The sequence below is a fragment of the Thunnus thynnus genome, chromosome 4, assembly GCF_963924715.1.
Source record: "Thunnus thynnus chromosome 4, fThuThy2.1, whole genome shotgun sequence".
NCBI classification, from domain to species: Eukaryota; Metazoa; Chordata; class Actinopteri; order Scombriformes; family Scombridae; genus Thunnus; species Thunnus thynnus.
The window spans coordinates 25,570,450-25,590,896 of NC_089520.1; the positions used below are offsets into that span (position 1 = coordinate 25,570,450).

Consider the following 20,447-nt stretch of genomic DNA (forward strand, 5'->3'; position numbering starts at 1 on the left):
TTAGAAATGGAGCATCAGAGCAGACTGAAGGAGAAGGGTCTATCTGCAATCTTGCAGACCACACCCACTTTACTACACAACACACCCCTCCTGATGTTGTCACCATAACGGCATGTTACACAACACATGCCTAAATGTAAGAAAGTGGACGTGTTATGTAGTAAAGTGGGTTTGTCGTGTAGATGCTGTGAGTCTGCAGAAAGACCTACTTGGGCTGAAGCCTGGTTTTTGACTTTCAGGGAGCATTTTTACATATGTTCACCTCAAGTTTTAGAACTTTGACTATGTTTAACATAGACATCCAACATTATAACAGTATTTAAATGACAGAAAATAACAATGATACGTTCCCTTTAACCAGTGTTTCAACTAACATAATGGTGAGTGCATGATGATAAAATGTTCATTCCCCCAAGGTCCAGGGACACATTATACAATTTCTGTGTGGTGAACTCATTAAGCTAAAAAAAGAGAAAATCATTTATCCCTTGCTGCCACGGAGGACCACCAAACAGAGAAGGCAGCTTTACAAATGTGGTTCTATTTTGAGACATAGAGAAGAGACAACTTTGGAGTGATTGACAAGTAACAGCTGGGAAGGAGGATAACACAAGCCTGGGATACAGTGTCACAGGAACACAGGTGTCAGTCACAACAGCTAATTAAAACAAAGCCAGCAGTGTTAATGAGAAATGATCAGTGACTGTGCTGCAGCTCTCATTTCTGTCAGTTTACCTTTGACAAACTTATCAGCAAAGAAAGACTTGGTGATCTCAAGAAAATACGTAGAGAAAGGAGAATTAATTGACTGAAAAGTACTTTTCCTCATGTTTGTGCCTGGATGTTAAAGCACACATAGTGAGTAATGTTGGATTAGCAGCGAGTATAACCACATTTTATGGCTACAAATCTCACATTTGCAACATGAAGTCCTGATTTTAATTTGCCCACTCATTTATATTCATGTATTAAGCTTGGACAACGACAACAAAGAACATGCTGAATAACTTCAAGCAAAATCCTTTTTTGACATGAAAGCTCTACACTACACTCCACTCACTGAGTGCCATTTCCCATACACTGTAGGTTGCCTTTCATAAAGGAAGAGAATAACAAAATCTAATTTTATGATTTAAATTAAGCAATTAAGGTGAAGTCAATAACAACCTTTCCAACTATTATGTATACAGGAGCCCTTTTTGGGAAGTGCTTGGTCTATAGAAACTAACATGGGTCACACCCCCACATTCTCACCTCATTGAGAGGGATCAGAGGAGGCCTATCAGATACAGAAATTAATGAGATTTTTTCTCACATTGTTCCTTTGATATTTACACAGTGTTACTAAAAACTATAGTCATACAATATGTTGTGTAACTGACACTGCTACATTGGTCGGAGTACAAGGTTGATAACTGGCAACTGAAATGGCATTATTTTAGAGGATGTGAGTCCAGTCAGTACCACAAGAACACAAATGCCTGAGTTTGTTTCTTTCACTTCTCTGATTGTCAAGACGTCTGTAAGAAAAGCAACACAGACAGTGGCTTTTATTTAGAATATAAGGAAATCCAGCCGATGTGGTAGAAAAGGGAAGTTCTAGCTGCACGCAATTAGGAAATCCCAGCAGTTAGTCTAGCAAAAATGTTTATCTAAAGCTGCATTTGTTGATTTGTTGTCTACTTGGGGAGCAGCGCAACAAGCTGTAAACAAACCACTGACATACACTCACCGGCCACTTTATTAGGAACACCTGTGCAATCTAATGCTATTCAATACAACAGCTCTGCCATAAATTCTACTTTTACTTATACATTTTCAATTTTTGTTGACATTGTCAGAAAGGTGATAATTCTACTTTATGTTTATTATTGAGGTTGTAGTGGATGGTGTTGGTGTACATTGGAGTGCATTTTATTGAAAAGTGCTTCCAATATTTCCCCCCCTCATGTATGTTAATGGAGTGGACAAAATATTATGAACACCATTTAATATAATGCACCCCAGTACACCACCACCGCCACCCACTACGCCCTCAATAGTAAACATAAAGTAGAATTATCACCTTTCTGACAATGTCAACAAAACTGAAAATGTAGAAGCTTCATAAATGTTGAATTTATGGCAGAGCTGTTGTATTGGATTGCATTAGATTGCACAGGTGTACCTACTGAAGTGGCTGGTGAGTGTATTATCACCTATATGGCAAATGCTGCCTATTCACACATCTAGCATAGATGGAAAAACATTAGCAATTATGTGTTTGTGTTCAACTTCGCAAGTCCAGTTCTCACTCTACTTATAGCTATACTCTGGTTTCCACCAACTCCTGACGGAAATATCTGTCCCTTTAGCTGCCAAAAGCTCAACTGTGTCAACCAGTAAGAAGCTAACTTTGTTTGTTGTTTGGTGATGGGCAGATAATGTACAGTGAGCTTATCAGAGTTTTGAAAACATCACACAGGAGAGTGAACTAAAATAATGAAGTTGCAGCCTGTAAAACCAAAACAATCAGCTCAAAGATACTAAAAAGCTCCACAATCCACATCATTAAACTGTGACTAAATAACACTTTTTTAATTCAACACCAATGTTTCAGAATATTTGAATTTACATGTACAGATTGGGGTTCACTCAGTAACATTTTTGGTTTAAGAAAAAAAAGGGGAACATATGAACATATGAAAATACTACAGTTTTGCTTATAATAGTTTTTTCTTGTGCTGTTTTAGTTAACAGTCCATTAAATATAATCATATTTGTTTGCAAATCTCATACACCTGGTGTATGAGATTTGCAAGGGGATGGTTAGAACAATATTTCACACCATGAACCAGTAACTCGCAGGCAAATGTGATGCTATGATGGGCACTTGGCAAACAAGTTGGCTACTAGTATATTGTCCTTTTAGCTGAGCTAATGTCAACTAAGCAAACACAAAACATTACTGTTGCATGCTTGAAGCCCTAACACTGCTGTTCCTAACGCCCAAGAGTTCATTCTGAACTGTAGGATCCATCCAGGAAACCAGACCCAGACATCTCGATAGAATCTCTACTCAGTTGACCGACCATGTCCTGTAAGCGGTCTCTCAAGGCTGTATTTTCCCTTATTAGTCTTCTGAGCAGTTTGTTGCAGCAGGAACAGAACTGGGTTGAATTCTGCTGAGACTGGTCAATCTGGCACACCTCTTTTATTACAGAGCTGTTGAAGGGAAACTGATCTGTATCTTCTTTTGAATAAACTGAAAGAAAACAGAAGTTGTGGGTTATGATTGCGAGAAGTTCCACTCAGGAAATACTGTATGTTACAATTGTGATTGAAAAACTTATAGAAATAACAGACATACGTGACATATGCCTTAGCTCATTTTTTGCATTTGTGAAACACAACTTACAGGCAAGGTGCAAGGAGAAATTGAGAGCAGCTTGTATGATACATATCACTCCTAAAGTCAAAAGCCCAATTCTGAGGAGTCTTCTGTCTGTGGATGTCACACACAAACACACACACAAACAAAGTACAGGCAATCAGTCTGTAAGTATTAAGACACTTCTATCTGACAAACTCCAAACTTTGACCACTTTGACTTGTCTGCTAATACATCTGGCAAAATGTGAATTGAGGTTCTTAAATGGCGATGATGACGTTGTTGACTGTTGTCTGATGCATCGCCTTTCTGATATAAACATATTATCATCATCTAGGCTATACACAGTGAAACAACACTGATGTTTAATCTTCTGCTAGATCCATCTTTTTTCACTTTTCAGCATATTTTTCATTTTTTTTAGTGTCTATTTATTTGTGCTCTTACCTGATTGTTCAGTTTTGTTAGTTTCAGTTTGCTTCAATCCCCTAAACTCATGTTCATTTATGTAGTCAGACAGCTCCATCTCTTCCATGGTAGTTCACTTCCTGGGAGAAGATCTGAATTCTCTGTGAATCTGAAAGCGATCTCTCCACTGCTGTGCTGAGGGTTTTGTGTCACATGTCCTTTACAGGAAGGAAGTCATTGAGGTTAGGTTTTGTTGTAACTCCTCTGAGTGCAATTTAACTTGGGTCAGTTAAAATGGTTATTTTGCCTTAAATATTACATGTTTATTATTGGATGTTTTTGACATGAATGAAGGCACATAATTTCTGAAGGAGTTAATACTAAGATCTCAATTACCTCTTTTTGCTCATTTCCCACAAGTGCTCAGTAGATTGCCATGAAATTTGCTATGGATATCAATGGTCCCCAGCAAATGATTTTGGTGACTCCTTGACTTTTCATCTAAAGCCACTATCAGGTAAAAAAGGTCCACATTTACTCAAGAAATGTTAAAAATTCAATGGGCAGGATATCCTATTGTATAATTAAATTAATACTATTTGTGCCACCTTCAGAACAGACTTTACATTTTCTCTGATGACACCAAATAATCTAACTATGTTGTTTGTTCTAACACTTTTGTGATATCATGTGTAGTTAATATGGCAGCCTTTATGGGAGCCTTTAGCTTTTACAGTTTTTTCTCAATTCATTACACACATTTTCTGAAAGTAAGGCTCATTTTCTCACAACTCGCACACAAAACCCCACAAACCTCTTGCAAGGGAAAAACCGCAATAGATAAAATGTTCAAATATCACATGTACACCCACATGATGAGACAAGAAGCAGCTAAACTCTGATGTACTCAATGATAGTGGAGAATATATTGTCTATCATATTTTCAGAGTTACACTATACTAACAGAATAAATAAAGAAAATGTTCAAAACAACAACAATAAAACACAAAATTAGATTTTTTTTCTGAAATATTGTAAACAGTTGGATTTATCAAGTCTTCAGCATGTACTGGAATTTTTTTTTTTAATTATGCTTTTTCTTTTTTGCTACAGGGCCTCACTGACATCATGGGCAACGTTCTCTTTGGCAAAGCAGCAGGGAAAGTATCGCCTGGTATGATGAATCCAGCCCTGATGCGTCAGCAGCTACATCACATGCTTCCGTGCTCCCTCCATTGCCTGTATAAAAGGGACATGGACTCATGGGGACAGCATTAATAAACCTGCCACACAAATCTGTAAAAGAATAAAACTAAATTTAAAAAAGCCCTCAATAGGTGTGAGGAATGGAGAGCCCATCTTTCAGCCCTTTTATTTCTAAAGGCTTGATTGCTAATTGAAAAGCAACAGGTGTGGGGAATCCGTGGTGTTATTGGTGGCTTAAATTTAGTATTGTGAATGGGAGCATTTACCATGTGAACATATGAGATTCTATCAAGGACTTTTGTGCCAAACAAGCCTTAGAATGGTTTTGGCCATTGTGTCTGAAATACCAGTGAGACAAACTGTAGGAGGGGTTTCATAACCATTCTGTATATGTTAATTTATAACTACCATGGTTTCACAACATTGGAAAATGTTTATCTCATAAACCTTTTCGAATCTGCAAAAATGTCACACACAATTTGGTCATATCATTTTATCATGAAACATTGGTCTTTTTTATCATAATCCAGCATCTAAAAAGAACGAAAAAGCTATTGTACTGTAACAGTATTACGACAAAAATGGAACATTTTTTACTCCTTAAAAACAATAATCTGAGAGCTACATATTTAAGCATTTTCTCCAAAAAACTATGTGCTCATGGTTCACAAAAAGCTGAGCTAAATCTTATATTGGTAAGTTACAAGTATATCAAATGTGTTCAATGTTTCAGCACAGTACAGCACATGCAGAGCTAATTCACAATTTATTAATGGCACACACAGAGCACAGTGGAGGAAATCACAAGAAAAATTGACAATAGTGACAGCTGGCTGTTGAACATTTAGTGACAGGTATCAACTAACACAAGCAGGGTGTGATAAAAGTAGAATGCCTACATATGCAAAACAGCTGTCGACCTTACAGTTAAGATGTAACCATGAACATGTGAATTGCATGTGTGATAAGGCTCATACATACACTGGTGCCTGTTCTGCTGACATTTATGTATGAACTCTGATCCACCCAATTTAATATTTTCCCTAGAGGTGAAATCCAGGGGAAGAAGATGTTAATATCTGTCACCTGTGCGGCTGCCGCAGTCAATGCAAAACTTTATCAGTTTAAATTAGAGCTTCAGTGGTGCAAATGATGCAAATACTGACAATACCACTCCCATATCCTAACAACCACAGGGGAACCATACATGATAGAGTTGCGGAGATGGGTGAAATTAATGGGTGTGTTCCGATGGTGAGGGGCTGTTTCATGACACCGGGGTGGATTACAGGGTGCAACAGTGCATTCTAGTGACCAATAGGAGAATCGCAGGAAGAAGGTTGAAATATGTGGGGCTTTCATGGCCAGTGGGAATGATGAGAAATGTTTACAAAACTGAATAATGCTGCGAATGATCTTGATGTGTAACAGCACAAAGACCTTTTCATTTATAATGGTCCAGATTTAGATAAAGCTTGTTCGAGAGTGTCTTGTCCTTTAGCTGTGGGAATCATCATGAGAGGAGGCGTAACTGCTTTATGTCACAGCCTACTAGAGTTCTTAGCTAAACTGACAATGGCAGTGGTGTATGCTGAAAGTGAAGCTCATGAAAAGAGACTACAATAACTACTGAGATGAGATTTGGGGTGTGTGGTTCAGAAGATATGAGTATATCATATATGATATATATACAGTATTTATAGCTGTGTCTACCCATGCAGAAAAAAACAATCCCAAACTCAGAGGCGGAGGCACACACATACCTTCACACATGGTCACTGCACACATTCACCAGAAAACACTCGACCATTCATGCACACAGCCCCTCTCGCACTATTCCATATCATGCACCCCTGCACACACATTCACATTCAATCTCACGAATTCAGATGCACCCATGCAGGAAGGCGCACACAAACACCCACCTGCATGCATACAGGTATTTTAGTGTCTGAGTGTGTATGCGCATGCACGTGCGAGAGCCCAGCTTCTGAAAACAATACATAAATCATAAAAAAAAACAATGGCAGCCGTCATGTGTGTGTATGTGGATGCACCCAGTAGTGTCTACGATATATGCAGTGACAAGCCAAACTACTGGCAGGAAATGGCAAAACACATTTTTTATTTTTTGGAGACTTAATTTGTTTTTTTTTAATATTAATGAGTTTAATTGCCTTTGAATTGTCACAGTTTATTTAAAGTGCTTTTAAAAGGTTTCTCCAACTGTTAGTAAGGGCTGCATGATGCTACAAACCTTCTTGACAACCAGTCACATCCTTTTTTAAACACTATGTCACCTATTGTCAGTGTTGATTCTGAATACAGAGGCGTGCATGCTTGTTTAAGATGAACCTGTGCAGAATGACCAAAGATTCATCTTTTGTGAAGGAAATGAGCCAGATGTGGCATGTTGCTTCTCATTAGTGCCACGCAGCTCACTCTTTTCCATGTTAAAACAAATACTCTGCCTTGACTGTGCGTGTGACAGCTGGAGATGAGTACTCAGTTAAGTGGAAGAAAATAAATCAAAGCGCTCGCCATCTTTTTGTGATGATTTGTCTAATTCTTGTCTGGAATGTCCAGGGGAGGGGAGGGGGGAGAGATGGAGAGGGAGCTGGGGAATGAGGGGATGGTATGTGTGTGAGGAAAAGGGGGAACAGAGCAAGTCAGAGAGAGAGACAGAGAGAAAGTGCGTGTTTGGACCAGCTGCACAGCAAATCTGTTTATTCTGCACAATTTGGCATCAAACACAACAGACTGCTGAGTGCCTGCTACTGCTTGTGGTGCCCCATTAAAATGGAATTTATTGCTGCCTTAAGAGCAAGCCAGAATCACACATTTCCCCCTCTCCGCTCCACACTCTCTCTCATTTGCACTTTTTCCTTTTCCCCGGCAGTGGTGGTGGTAGTGGTGTGGGGTTCCCCACCCCCCCCTCCCACTTCTAGCAGCAGCTGTCAGACAAGTCGTCAGAACGGCTCATTACAGACCCGAATGGGCAGGTAGGGTAGGCAGAGAACACCGCCATGCCCACCTACCCGTCAGCCATCCCTGACACCACTGCCATCTCCCCTGTCACCTGAGGGAGTGGCGCTCAGACATCAAAATCCTGCTCTGTTTATCAATATGGTGGCATCCCATGCAACTACCACTCAGTATGCAGCACACCCCAACAGATGCTAAACCATTTTGGTGTTTCCTTGTCCTTCACTTCCCCCTCAGAGGCCAGTTATTTGGTTTAAAGGTGTGTCATCTGAACAAGAAGACATTCTTGTCATCTGTAGGAAGCCTATATTGTGGTATAAGATGGCATATTGTCATATCTCTGTTTCAGTTGCATCCAGATAAGAATGACCCATTTCTACAAACTGAAATAATCAAGTCACTGGCTAAGCTTTAGGACACATACAATCACCAGTGTGACAACCTGTTACCCACTTAGTTTACACTTGTAACCAGGCTTTGAACTTCCGCTGTAAAGACAGCATGAACTCAGGCCCGCATCTTGCTCCATAAATCTCTTCATCCAATGATAAATTCATATTTAATGACCACGGCCATCGTCTGGGAAGGAGGAGCATTCTTTCATTATTGCTTCTTTCCCCTGCTGCTTGGTCGAGATAATTGATTTCTCTGTGGTAACAAGGTATCGACCACGCATGGTAGCCGGCTAAGACGGTGGTTCGATTCAAAGGAGGGGTGGAGAGAGAGCAGAGGGGGAAACGAAAAAAAGGAACGAGGGATGAAGCAAAAGAAGAGATAGACTGAGAGAGCAAGAGCATTAAAAGCCAACAAGCCATACAATTATTTGCAGTTAAAAAAAAAAACTCACAGGCTTTAGGTGGGTGTAGATTGGACAATGACTCTTGTCTTGTTTTTCAGGGGCTTTATAGGCTCAGTGAGGAACGTAGTTTTGTATTTCAGCTGTTCACCAGTATTGTATGTTTAATGCAGCAAATGGAAAGCATATTGATCACACAATCTGTCACATAATTCACTGAAAACAGTGTCAGAAACAAATCTGGAGGCCCACTTTTCAAGCACATGCTTAGCCTGCTAAGGAAGCAGTATGTTGGTCCTGGTCCTCATGTTTATAAATGTGCAGCATTACACTTTTGTTCCCTAAACCTGACTAAGTGCTCCTTCTCCCAAGCCCATTTTCATACGGTTTCAAAAGCCAATCTGCATGATGCCTGGCCTAATACACCAGTAAATCTTCCAAACTAGCGAGCAGGTTCTACAACACAGCAGGAACACAGAAATACCCTTAAGCAAGTGACAAAATACAGTATGTAAAACAGTGCGTTTTCTGTAACAAATGTACATTCACAAGTAGTCGAACACAAGACATACAAGGACCATTTGTCTAGTGGTTAACATGGCTTTTTACTGTAACAACCGTATTGATTAGATATATGATCAGATGGGTGGGTTTGACTGGCAGTTATTGAGTTGACACGTCTGAGGTGCTGACATTATTGGCCCTGACCTCAAGCAGGCAGACACCCACTACATGCTACATAGCTAGAGTGTACAGACCCTATATTCAATCAGTCAATAACAGTAATAACTAAACCTTATGAATTGAGTAGTGTATTGGTGGTATTCAGCTTCCAGAGACGGTAATAGCACTGTTGTTTCCTCTGGCATCACTGCTTGCAGTTCACTGTATAAATAGAGGAATTAAATAGTGCTGTTGTTGTTGTGTGTTTACCAGCTTACATTGTAATTTATTTAAGAGCTCTTAATTGGACTAGTTACTCATTTGGTCCTCGTGGTCCCACAGCAGAGTGGAGCTCCATCACTGTACACTGGGGCATGCTGGAATATGGAGCTACAGAGACACACTGTACACAGCCAGCTGTTTGATGTCTGCAGCCGCCGAGCGTATGCTGCACCGTACAGCATAAATAAACACGCAATCCCCAGATGAGAGGGCAGATCGACACACAGGAGACCTTATTTCAGGCTAATGAACTATTAATGCTGATTTGAAATTCAAACCTTTTGGAGGGTCTTCTCTGCAGTCATTCACAGCTCCGTTAGTGTGTGTGTGTGTGTGTGTGTGAGAGAGAGAGAGACAGTGAGAAGAGGGGAGGGAGAATAAACTAAATTTTCATTTCTCCCCCAAACAGCAGGGCTTGGATCTCCAAGGGCCTGATGTGTTGTCGAAATTCTGTATTGAATGAGGCCATATAAAAATGTATGTCAATGGGTTCAGCCTAGCTTAGCGCTCTGCACAGTAACTGTTAATGGAATAACTATAAGATGTATAAATGATCCTCGCTTTAATTCATAATAATGTTGGACCTCATCGCCTGCCCACTCAGCCCAATAGATTATGGAAATAGCTGTAATGACTATTGGAACAATGAGCCAAATTGCATTATCATTCAGTACCATGTCAGCCTTGGAATAACTAGCGCTGTGCTTTTTGCTCTTTCACTGAAGATCTTGCATAACAATGGCCAACATTCAATTTCCACCAGTTAAAATGAAGATGAAGTGTGTTAAACATGAATGAAGGTTTTAGGCTGTGAGAATGTGGCATTAATATACAACATTAACATACTCACAGTTAATAGGGTAACACTAATCCATGCCCAGGTGTAAGATGGGTTTTTCAGGGGGTTGAATTGCTAGCAACAAAACCCACGCAACCACTTGTATGCCTCACATGCTCTAGGGCCTCATTTCAGCAAGGTTCTTCGTCCCACATGCTTATCGCAAGCATGAACAGCACCCACCAAGACAAAAGAACCAGTCTTTTGATGTTTTATTTTTAGCTCAACCATGGACTTCTGTGTGATCTCATTTGAGTCCAATATAAGTCTTATTTCAGTCCACAAGATCTTTGGAGAAAGTAACTACATCAGTTAGACAATATTTCGTTAAAGAAACAAAACCATAACATGAAATAAATGTACAAGAATGTATAAAATACATATAAAACAATGCAGCAGTACAGGAGTATTAAAATATAGAACTATGCTGATTTCTTACTGGCAAGGAAGACTTGGCTGGCTTTGGCTTTAATGAATAAATACTGTGGATCAGCTTTTGTCAACATGATCATTACTCCCCTAAATAACATACGTGAACCGGTATCATCATCACGCTAAAATCTGGAGCTGAAAGTGGTGACGCTGAGGAAATATTCTCAGAGGAAGAGTAGCTTCTTGTGCATTACTGATGAATGTACAGGAAGGCTACTGTGGTTACAAATACTTAAATACTGAGTGTGCATGCAAATCAGTTTTCACATTCATAAATTAAAGCTCCAGATGTTATTTTATGATGACCACACAGATCTCAGGTTTGTGAGGGAGAAAATATTGACTGAGCTGTCCTAGGTTAGAAGAATGAATTAAGGTTTTTCTAATGATTTGTTGATATATCAGTGTAAGGAGTGTCAGTAATACTGACTGGTTGTGTGCATAATATACAGTATATCCTCTTCATTGGTTAAGGCTTGCATATCAAAAGTGATGCACTAGCAGCCTCTAGTGGTGTACATTCCTGGGTAGAAAATATCATTTACTCAGATTGTCCCATAGTAACAGTGCAAAATCCCACATTATTCCCCTTTCATTATCAGTGTTCATATTGTAGTATTGTTAAAGTATATAAATTGGTGTAATTGGTGTGATTGGTATACATGTTACCACACAATCAACATAAATATAAAACAAAATGTTAAATCATGACAACAAAATTTCAGTTTCAGGACAATGACAAGCAAACCAAGCCAAGACAAAGTGACACTGGCAAATAATACAACTTCTCTCCTCTTTTTTCAATCCAGCTGTGTATTTCATGTGTGCTGGTGCATCCTTGTTGCCGTGGTTACAACCACAGGTTCAAAGATGGACCAACACCAGTGAATGCATAGCTTATGAACATCACAGCTCAGTGTTAAACACAAAAGAAAAGATCCTTGAATTGGTTTACTGGAGTGGTTGCTTGGTCATTAAAGCCTTGAAACCTTGAATCACATAGGTGTTACCACAGTTATGGTAAATAATAAATCATTAGTAATCAAAGATACAAAAACAAACTTAAAAATTTGTATGTGCAGGAATCTTTTCAAAGAAAAAAAAATCTGGTTAGAAAGACTTAAAGGCTTAAAACATTTGACTAAGAAAATCAGTTAGTTGTTACATGCTTAAATTGCACAGTAGTTTTCCCCACATGATTGTGTTAATATATACTCTGTTATTGCAGTAAATACCCAAGCAGTACAATATGAGTGACCTTTTTTTTCCACTTTGCCATTACTTCAGCTGTGGAGAGGCGAAGAAGTTGCCCTGGCGGTTAGAGGCAGCTGATGCTTTGCTCTTGCTCCCAAATCTAAGGATGAAGGGTCAGAGGTAAGGGGGTAGGGGAAGGGCAGGAGGAGGATTTTAAGCTTAGTGATAGTAACTTTGGCAAACATAATGTGATTAGCTTGGATCAGGCAAAGCTACGTATGAAATATGCAGCTTAAGTCTGATTTGTATGAGATGATAATGATGTGTGTGAGACAGTGAATGAGCTTACATTGTGGTGCTGGAGAGGGTCTGCATCATACGCTGGGACAGCGAGCTGGAGGAAGGCGTTTTGGTCATCATCTGATGTTCTGGAGTAGTCACTGGTCCCAATATGCTCACTGTAAATACATTTAAGATTAATACATCTTCAGTTTGAGACAGCAGACTATTATTTGTTAACCAAACGCAAAACTCGTCATCCAGCGGACTTTAGAGATCTGCCTTAGACTACAAACTATGTTTCCTCATTTTCAGTAGTGGTGCCTTCAAGGACGGTAAAATGTGGGTCTCCTAAAACACTCTGTCTTCCATGTTACACTAGTGATAGGGAAAAGAAGACACTAAAATATCATACTACTACATACTTTAAATATCAGTATATTTGGAAGAAAACTAGTTTCATGATACGGTCGATAAGGTCGAATATCACGCTGTTGAATCAGACACAACAGAGTGTGGAGGAGGAGCTTACGGCAGCTATAACAGCCAAGAGAGATGTGCCTGCAGCTGGCTGCACCATCGACTGGTGCTTAGTGAGGATCGTCACAGAGAATGGAGACAGACAGAAAACTCTGCACTGAAATAAACCTGACTTTGTTTTTCTGACAGACTATTATATCTGACTTTTCCAATTCTGAATACAGAACAACAGTGACTGTGTTACCTGTAACTTGCGGCTGCATCCAGCGGCACAATGCAGCACTCGGTAAGTTTGCATTGATCCACATAATGTAGAGTCAGTCAGTCTGATTGGGCGAAACGTGCACAATGCATTCTGGTTGTTGTAGGACTCCCCCTTAAGAGCAGTATGGGGAATCTACAGTCCTTTTCCCAGTTTTCTCTAGTCATATGGCACCAATTTCAAAAATAACTGCACTACATGTGTGACCCAGTTTTAAGAAATCATATTCACAGCAGTGGATTTTTCCTTTAATCTCGCACTATTCATTTTTGGAGGAACTTTTAAATCTCGTTTACTACATGAAAGGTTCTTCATGTATCTTTCAGTAATTTACCTCTGTGATCTGGAGTATCAATGTGGTGAGTATTGTCGATGCCTAGATTATCTGGATAGGCATATTGGCTCCAGAAGCTTCCTGGAATACTGAGCAAACGCTCGATAACCTGGAAAGACAAAAGGAAAAAAAAAAAGATCAGTCGTCAAACAGACATAATATGTGGTCAAGCTATCCCAAGGAAACACTGATGCCAAAATTAACAAAAGCACACACAGCCATACAAAGGCCCTGTTTACACCTGGCATTAAAATCCGTCTCCGGTGATCCGATCACAAGTGGACAGCTCTAAATACAGGTGTAAACGCACCCAAGACACATTGAGGACGGATTGAGATCCAATCACTCAGACCACATTTGGAGGTGGTCTGGGCCGCATGTGGCCACATTCTTTCAGTTTTAGGGCTCTGAACATGGACTTATTCTTTATTCTCTTTTACTTTACCCTTGGTTGTCTATTTGTGTCATGTAAGATGGTCATAGGGTCTGGGTCAGGAACGGCATGACCCACAAGAGTAGGGCCAAACACCCTGGCCAGGTTGGTCACATCCATCTTGGTATCCACACACTGAGACACCCTGGGAAAAGACAGCAGTGGGAAAATGAGTCTTCTCAACAGTGAAAGCTGACCCGTACGGCAGAGATGTAAGGGATTACAACATGGCTGCTCACTCTTGTCTCAAACATCTGTCTGTCTTGCATCATTGGTTTACAAGAAGTTGTTTACAAAACTCCTGCCTTATTGGTGGAAGGTAATAAGATAACTAAATGCTTCTTAGCACTGCTGAAATGCCAGTAATGAAAATTACTTCTGCAGATGGATCATCACGCAGGCCAGAGTGTCTCGGTTGGGTTGAGGCAGCTCACTGATGGTCTGGTACAATATGGCAAGACTGTTGCCGTCATCCTTGATTTCTACAAGAACATTAACATCAGTCATTTAATACACATGTAGATGGCTATTCCATTTATCCAATGCACCATTCAATTCAATTCCTTGTTCTTAAAAGAATGTTACATATATATTCAGACAAATAAAGACAAAAATGTTCTGTAAGTGATTCTATAAATCTCAGAAACTAACCGGCTGCTTCCATGAAGGCTTTGTTAAGCTGGAAGGTGAGCAGGGGCTCTGGAAGGTTTCTGAGGAAGTCTTTGAGAACACCTGTAATGACATTGATGTCTTCTACTTTGTTCAGAGGAGGCAGAGTCTTTCCTCTAATCAGCTTCTCCTTCAGCTCTTTCACTGAGCGCTCATGGCCAGAGATTCTGTACAGGCCAACCTGGGGCAAGGAAGAGATAAAAGAAACTAAGTCTCATTGTTTGGTGTTGCGATACCTCACTACTGAATGAAATAACTAATTAGAGAAATTATCTCTTGTAATCACTCAAGGGGACGAATCAGAGAAAAACACGAAGGTGACGAGTAAACAAGGACTTAAATAAAGCCTGTCTCACCTCATGTAACCCTCTGTGTTCAATCTCCTTAATACAGTAGATAACCAAAGCTGGGATCTTTGGGGAGGTGACCGGAGCAAAATCAGCCAGAGTGGTCTGCAGACAGAATGCAGATTTTATAGGTAACATGACAGGAACAGGAAAAATAATGAAAAATTATAGAGCGGAAACATGCCATTAAGTACTGAGAAACATGTACCTCTGTGTTCCTGATGGGAGTGCTAACAGCTGTAGGATTACAGGGCAGAGGACAGCGGTCACGACACTCTGGATGAGTCACAACCCTGCAATCCTGGCAACGAAGGTACATCTTGCCAAACTTTGTTCTTCTTCCACATGGTACACAGAACTCAGATTTGATCACCTTAGTGAGAGGAGGAAAAGACCAGACAGTCACATAGAACCCAAGGTGACAAGATTACACTTTGACGAGCTGAACAAGCCTGTAGTAATGATGGAGCTGGAGATACAGTCTTAAGTTAAAATGCTTAACTGTCACAATGATAAGAATGTAGTCTTACTGTTTTGGGGACAAAGTGGTGTGTCTTTCCTCCTTCATTAGCTCTGGGGGTTCTGAGTTTGGCTGGGAAATCTGAGACTGGTGTGCTGGGAACTTCACTGGTTGTCTCAGATTGGTTAGTAGAGGTTGTATCAGCCCACGCTAAAGCAGCTGTAGAAACAATCACATGTTGGTCAAATCCCAAAACCAGTGAGGATATTAAACACTATTATTATGTAAACTATACAGGGGTTTTTACTTTATGAGACCAATCTACTTGTAAAATCCCAAATACAGAACCAAAAAAACCCCAAAACTCACCACTCCTCTCTCTGCTGCGTGTTCTGTAGGGCACAGTCTCAATGGTGGAGACAGCCTCGACAGCACCACCATTTATAGGCACAGTGATGGTGGTTTTGGCCACTATAGACTCATTCATCTGAATTACATAAACAGATTTTTTATGAGATTTTCAGCAAACTCATGTACATTTGAAGAGAAATCATGGATTCACAGACACAAACTGCTTTTTAGATGTTATTGAGCACAGTCAGCTGCAGAGGTCAGCATTACCCTATCTGATGCGCGTCCAGTAGAGCGAGGTTTCTTCACTGCCTGTGGAGGAACCTCAGAGAGTTTTCTGGAGGAACGCTGTGGATTACAATGTAACTTTCAAAAACACATACAAAGACAAGTTTGTGCTGATGTACAGAAGAACATGAATAAAAACTAAAAACTGCCTTTACACTTAACATGAAACATAATTACGTCATCATTAATGCAAGCAAAGAGGCATCCATTTAAAATGCAATAAAGGCATGACTCACTCGTTTCTGGCGTTTCCGCAGTCTCACCGTCTTCATCGCAGAGGAATCCCAGTCCTACAAGAAAGGAGGAAAAACAAACCATAGTACTTAAAAGGCCAATTTATTATTGCTGTCCTTTAATGAGGACTGTTGTCCCACTATTTGATCCTCACATCAGCAGGCCTACTACAATATACAGTGCAGAAGTTTAACACAACATTTAACAAAACGGGTCAACATACTAGAGAGTCGTCTGTTTGATCATAGCTGATGTCCGACAGCAAGGAGGCCGATTCATCGATGGTAGTTAACCTGTAAGATAATAAAAGTCAGTATTTAATCTTCCTGTCTGAAGTACTTTATGTGTCCACGGCTAGTTGGAGAACATCATCATGTTTTGCTGAATTATACAAGCTTTAATGTAGGAACCTTTTTACAAACTGAATTGGATTCCCTACACTGTTCACTATGAATACCTTTACATTTATCCATGAAATGGCAGTTTATCATCTCAGTGCTCTTTGTGCTCAAAGTCTAGCGTTCACTCTGGTCATTTTTCAGATAAATTGAATAATGGTGTAGCCTAACTGTTTCAGAACCAAATGAGGAGGTTCTCACTTTCGACTGGAGTTGAGGTTGGGTTTAGCAGCCTGTGCTGCCTGTGAATGGGCACTGAGGAAGGCCAGGGCGGAGCGCTGCTCCTCACTCAAGTGGACGCTGCTACCGTTGTTGTCTGATATCAGCAGCTCCCGGATCAGCTGTAACTGCCGCTCCTTTTAGACGCACAAATCAGCAGGTTGAGAGGGACAGGTCCACACATAAGAAAACACAGATGCAAAAAAAGTAATAATTAATTAGTGATAATGAGCAATCACTAGTTAAAAATGATTCACATTTGTTGCCCTATGAGATGAACTTTACCAAGAACATTATCTGAAGATTAACTTCTAGCTTCTTTACTTTTAATCGCCGGCATCACATAAACAACCGTGCAAGTATACAAGACAGTGTTGCACTAACCAGCTTCTCATAGACTGACTCAGCCTTCTGCCGCCGCCGGATCTCTACATCCACCTGGTTGCGAGCGTGCTTTAGCTTGACCTCCAGAGCTCCCCTCTCAGTTTCTGCTTTAGCCAGCATCTCTTTACAGGAAACCAGCTCATCATCAGCCCGCAGCCACTTCTTACGGCAATCCTCAAAGTTCACTGCCATCTGGAGGAACTCTAGACGACAGAAGATGAGATTGTTGTATTGCTGCTGTGCAGAATATACTATTTTTCTCTTTGGTGGTTGCATGTATTATGTCTTCAAAATTCCATTAGTTTTCATTAGAATGGCAATGGTGCAAAATACCTTAAGAAAGAGGACAAAAACACAAAGTGCTTTGCAGTATGAACAAAGGAACTGCTTTCTTGTTAGTTAAAATTGATATGCCCTGCAATGTGGACTATTGGAATGGAAATTTCAACTGCGCCCCACTTGCTATTTCAAACCACGTTTTAGCCCTGGCCTGGTCAGCCTTTACATACTGAAGAAGTTCAATACTCAGTGCTGAGTGTGCATTCATAATCTGTGGTTAATAATTTATTGCATCAGCTGACGCATTTTTGAAAAGGACACAGTAGAAACTAGACTGCAGCAGAAAAAGCTTGACTACACCACGCATGCACCTAAACTCCCTTATGTTTCACTGGCAGGCTTTTGAAGAGGTGGCAAATACCAGAACAGAGAGTGGAAATAACTTACGTGGTTCAATGCTCTCATTCAGACCGTCCATCTGGGCTCGCAGAGTCTGGAACTGGTTGTACAGGTTCACCACAGACGGCTCCATAGTGTCTCACTGCAGCAGAGTTAGATTAAGTTAGAAGTTATGATAAGTGGGTAAATTGGGTGGGTAAAATGTTAGTTTTCTTTTACTAACGTTTAATATTGTTGCTAGCCTTGAATGAGCAGTAATATTGCCATTATTGGTAGTGAGTAAGTTAGGGGGTTAAACGAAGACATTAACCTACAGTAAGTTAAAAGAAAAACAACGTGACTTCTGCTTCAAATGCTATTAACGGCCATAACGGCAACGTAATCTCCACTGTATTCATACTAACTAGGCCTGTTACTGTAAGCAAAATCTATTTTACCCACTGCGTCAACAATGAAGCTAAATATCGGTATGTTTGCATTAACGTTAGCAAGTTTGTGTTAGCAACCTACCGTTATTTTAGTCAGAAGACAAAACAACAAACATTTCACGCCAACGTTTAAGTTACCTGTGCAATATATTTCCTGTGAGAGCGCGGCTGGCATGTAGTGTAACAACGTCCGATATTAAAAGCAGATGTTAGTTTATTACCGCGGCAGCAGAGCCACACCTGCCTGATAAAGTTAGCACATTCCTCTGCAAAGTTCAAAATCAGCGCCGGTTTTCTTTTTCTTCGTCAGCTGATCTGGTGGAGAGCAGGTATACTCTACCGCCCCCACACTGCCACATCTGTAACTGCAGGAGAAGGTTTCCTCTGGTTTCCAGCTGGAGTCATCATGATGACAGTATCATTCACTAGTGGGTTTGTTAGCTGCAATAAACACATATTATATACAGGACGTACATATTATCATAGAGGACATCGGAAGTCTCCTTCTGTGTACAACTTAAAAATAAATACAGCATTTTATAGTTTTCATATACAGTATAACTCAATAAGGAGGTCAAATTCTTATAATTTTATATCATCATTTCCTTTTTAATGTGACCCATTGATTAACATATTCAAGTCTTTTATTCATTACTCTTTCTGCTATTCAATTCATTATCAATTAATAAACTGCTTTATCGCCATTTCAAGACTCAAAAAGTTTTCCATACATTACATTGTGGTGGACATCCATAATACATTATATTGCTTATAATGACCAAGTGTATCTCTCCATGTACTGTATAGAAAGACAGTTAAACATATTGTACCTTAAAGTATCTCTGGTGGTTTCTGACATGGGATCTGTCCTTTAGGTCACTTTCTTTGAAATGTCTGCCTGTAACATCAGTTGTTCCTAGTAACCCCATTAGTGATATCAATTACTTAACCATACTTTGATATGGAGGACATTTTTCTGCACAATGAAAAAATGGAAGATGAAAGGGAGATTTGCTTGAGGTGATTCAGTCAGGTATCTGTGCTGCCTCCTCTCCTTTCATTGTATGAAAGTATTCAATGCAGTATGGTGAAATTGTGTGTGAAATCATAAATGTCCTGTTGTCATGGGCTTGGCACATAGGAGGCACACAACAGCATCATTAATCAGCTATGGATGGCATATCTGGGTGTAGCAGCAGCAGCTCTACTGAGCAACATTTAATGAGGGTAACACACACACACACACACACACACACACACACACACACACACACACACACACACACACACTAAATCAATTGCAAATAATTTACATTCATGGGTCCACAATGCATTCAAATTTTTAGTCAGCAATAAACTATGCATGATTTCTGTGTGTGTGTCTGATTTAGTATTACACTTGCCCCCAGATCACTGTATAAGTGTGTGTCCTCTGAGTACTGCAGGTCCATTACAGTTGATTTGAGATTATAGGATCTGTCAGTCAATATCCGCTCTCTGTCTTTATCAGTTATTCATCTGTATATGTACATTTCCTCCAGTCCTGGATCATTTAACTGCCAGAATTCTCTTTTCATACCAATCACTGTCTGAACTTTCTTAAACTATTGGACTATTTCTGCTGTCTGCATGTGCAATCTGGCATCAACCAAGCACTGAACCAAGAGAAAAAAAGAGGACATAATAATGCAGAGCACTTTGTTTCAGGAAACATTTTTTCATTCACCACAATGTTTTAAAGTAAAGTGTATGTTTATAATTTAAGGCAATTGGGTTTTGTTATTTATCGGATAAGACAACATACTGTAGAAGGTGTGTTACCACTTTGTTGAGTTTATTCACATAGGCAGCATAAGTCAACATACAGCCCCACCTTTTTACAAAGTATTGCACACCTGCTACTTGTACTGTAACACCTGCACTTATTTTCTTTCATTTACAAGCAGTTTTTAAGACAGAGTGTTTACCTGAATAATGAGTTAAAAGATTTTTTTAGCTGTCCGTCTAAAAGGAGTATGGATACTGCAGC

The 20,447-nt window shown here is 39.9% G+C and overlaps 1 protein-coding gene and 1 long non-coding RNA gene across 2 annotated transcripts; both read right to left on the reverse strand.

The window, feature by feature from the left end:
* Window positions 1-2,428: 2,428 nt before the first annotated feature.
* LOC137182283 (uncharacterized) lies at window positions 2,429-3,995 on the reverse strand. The gene is made up of 3 exons (XR_010928298.1): window positions 3,818-3,995; window positions 3,398-3,484; window positions 2,429-3,244 (listed from the first exon to the last, which is right to left on the reverse strand). It is a non-coding gene; the product is annotated as an uncharacterized lncRNA (long non-coding RNA).
* Window positions 3,996-10,745: 6,750 nt separating this feature from the next.
* Window positions 10,746-18,714, reverse strand: LOC137181838 (rac GTPase-activating protein 1-like). Its single transcript, XM_067587892.1, has 17 exons — window positions 18,557-18,714; window positions 18,039-18,132; window positions 17,313-17,515; window positions 16,911-17,065; window positions 16,535-16,604; window positions 16,314-16,367; window positions 16,060-16,137; window positions 15,808-15,925; window positions 15,509-15,657; window positions 15,187-15,351; window positions 14,988-15,083; window positions 14,614-14,812; window positions 14,339-14,444; window positions 13,975-14,107; window positions 13,530-13,638; window positions 12,524-12,632; window positions 10,746-12,334 (listed from the first exon to the last, which is right to left on the reverse strand). Exons 2-17 carry the CDS (start codon window positions 18,121-18,123, stop codon window positions 12,259-12,261), a joined length of 1,905 nt encoding a protein of 634 aa, XP_067443993.1. The 5' UTR covers window positions 18,124-18,132; window positions 18,557-18,714; the 3' UTR covers window positions 10,746-12,258.
* Between the last annotated feature and the right edge of the window lie 1,733 nt (window positions 18,715-20,447).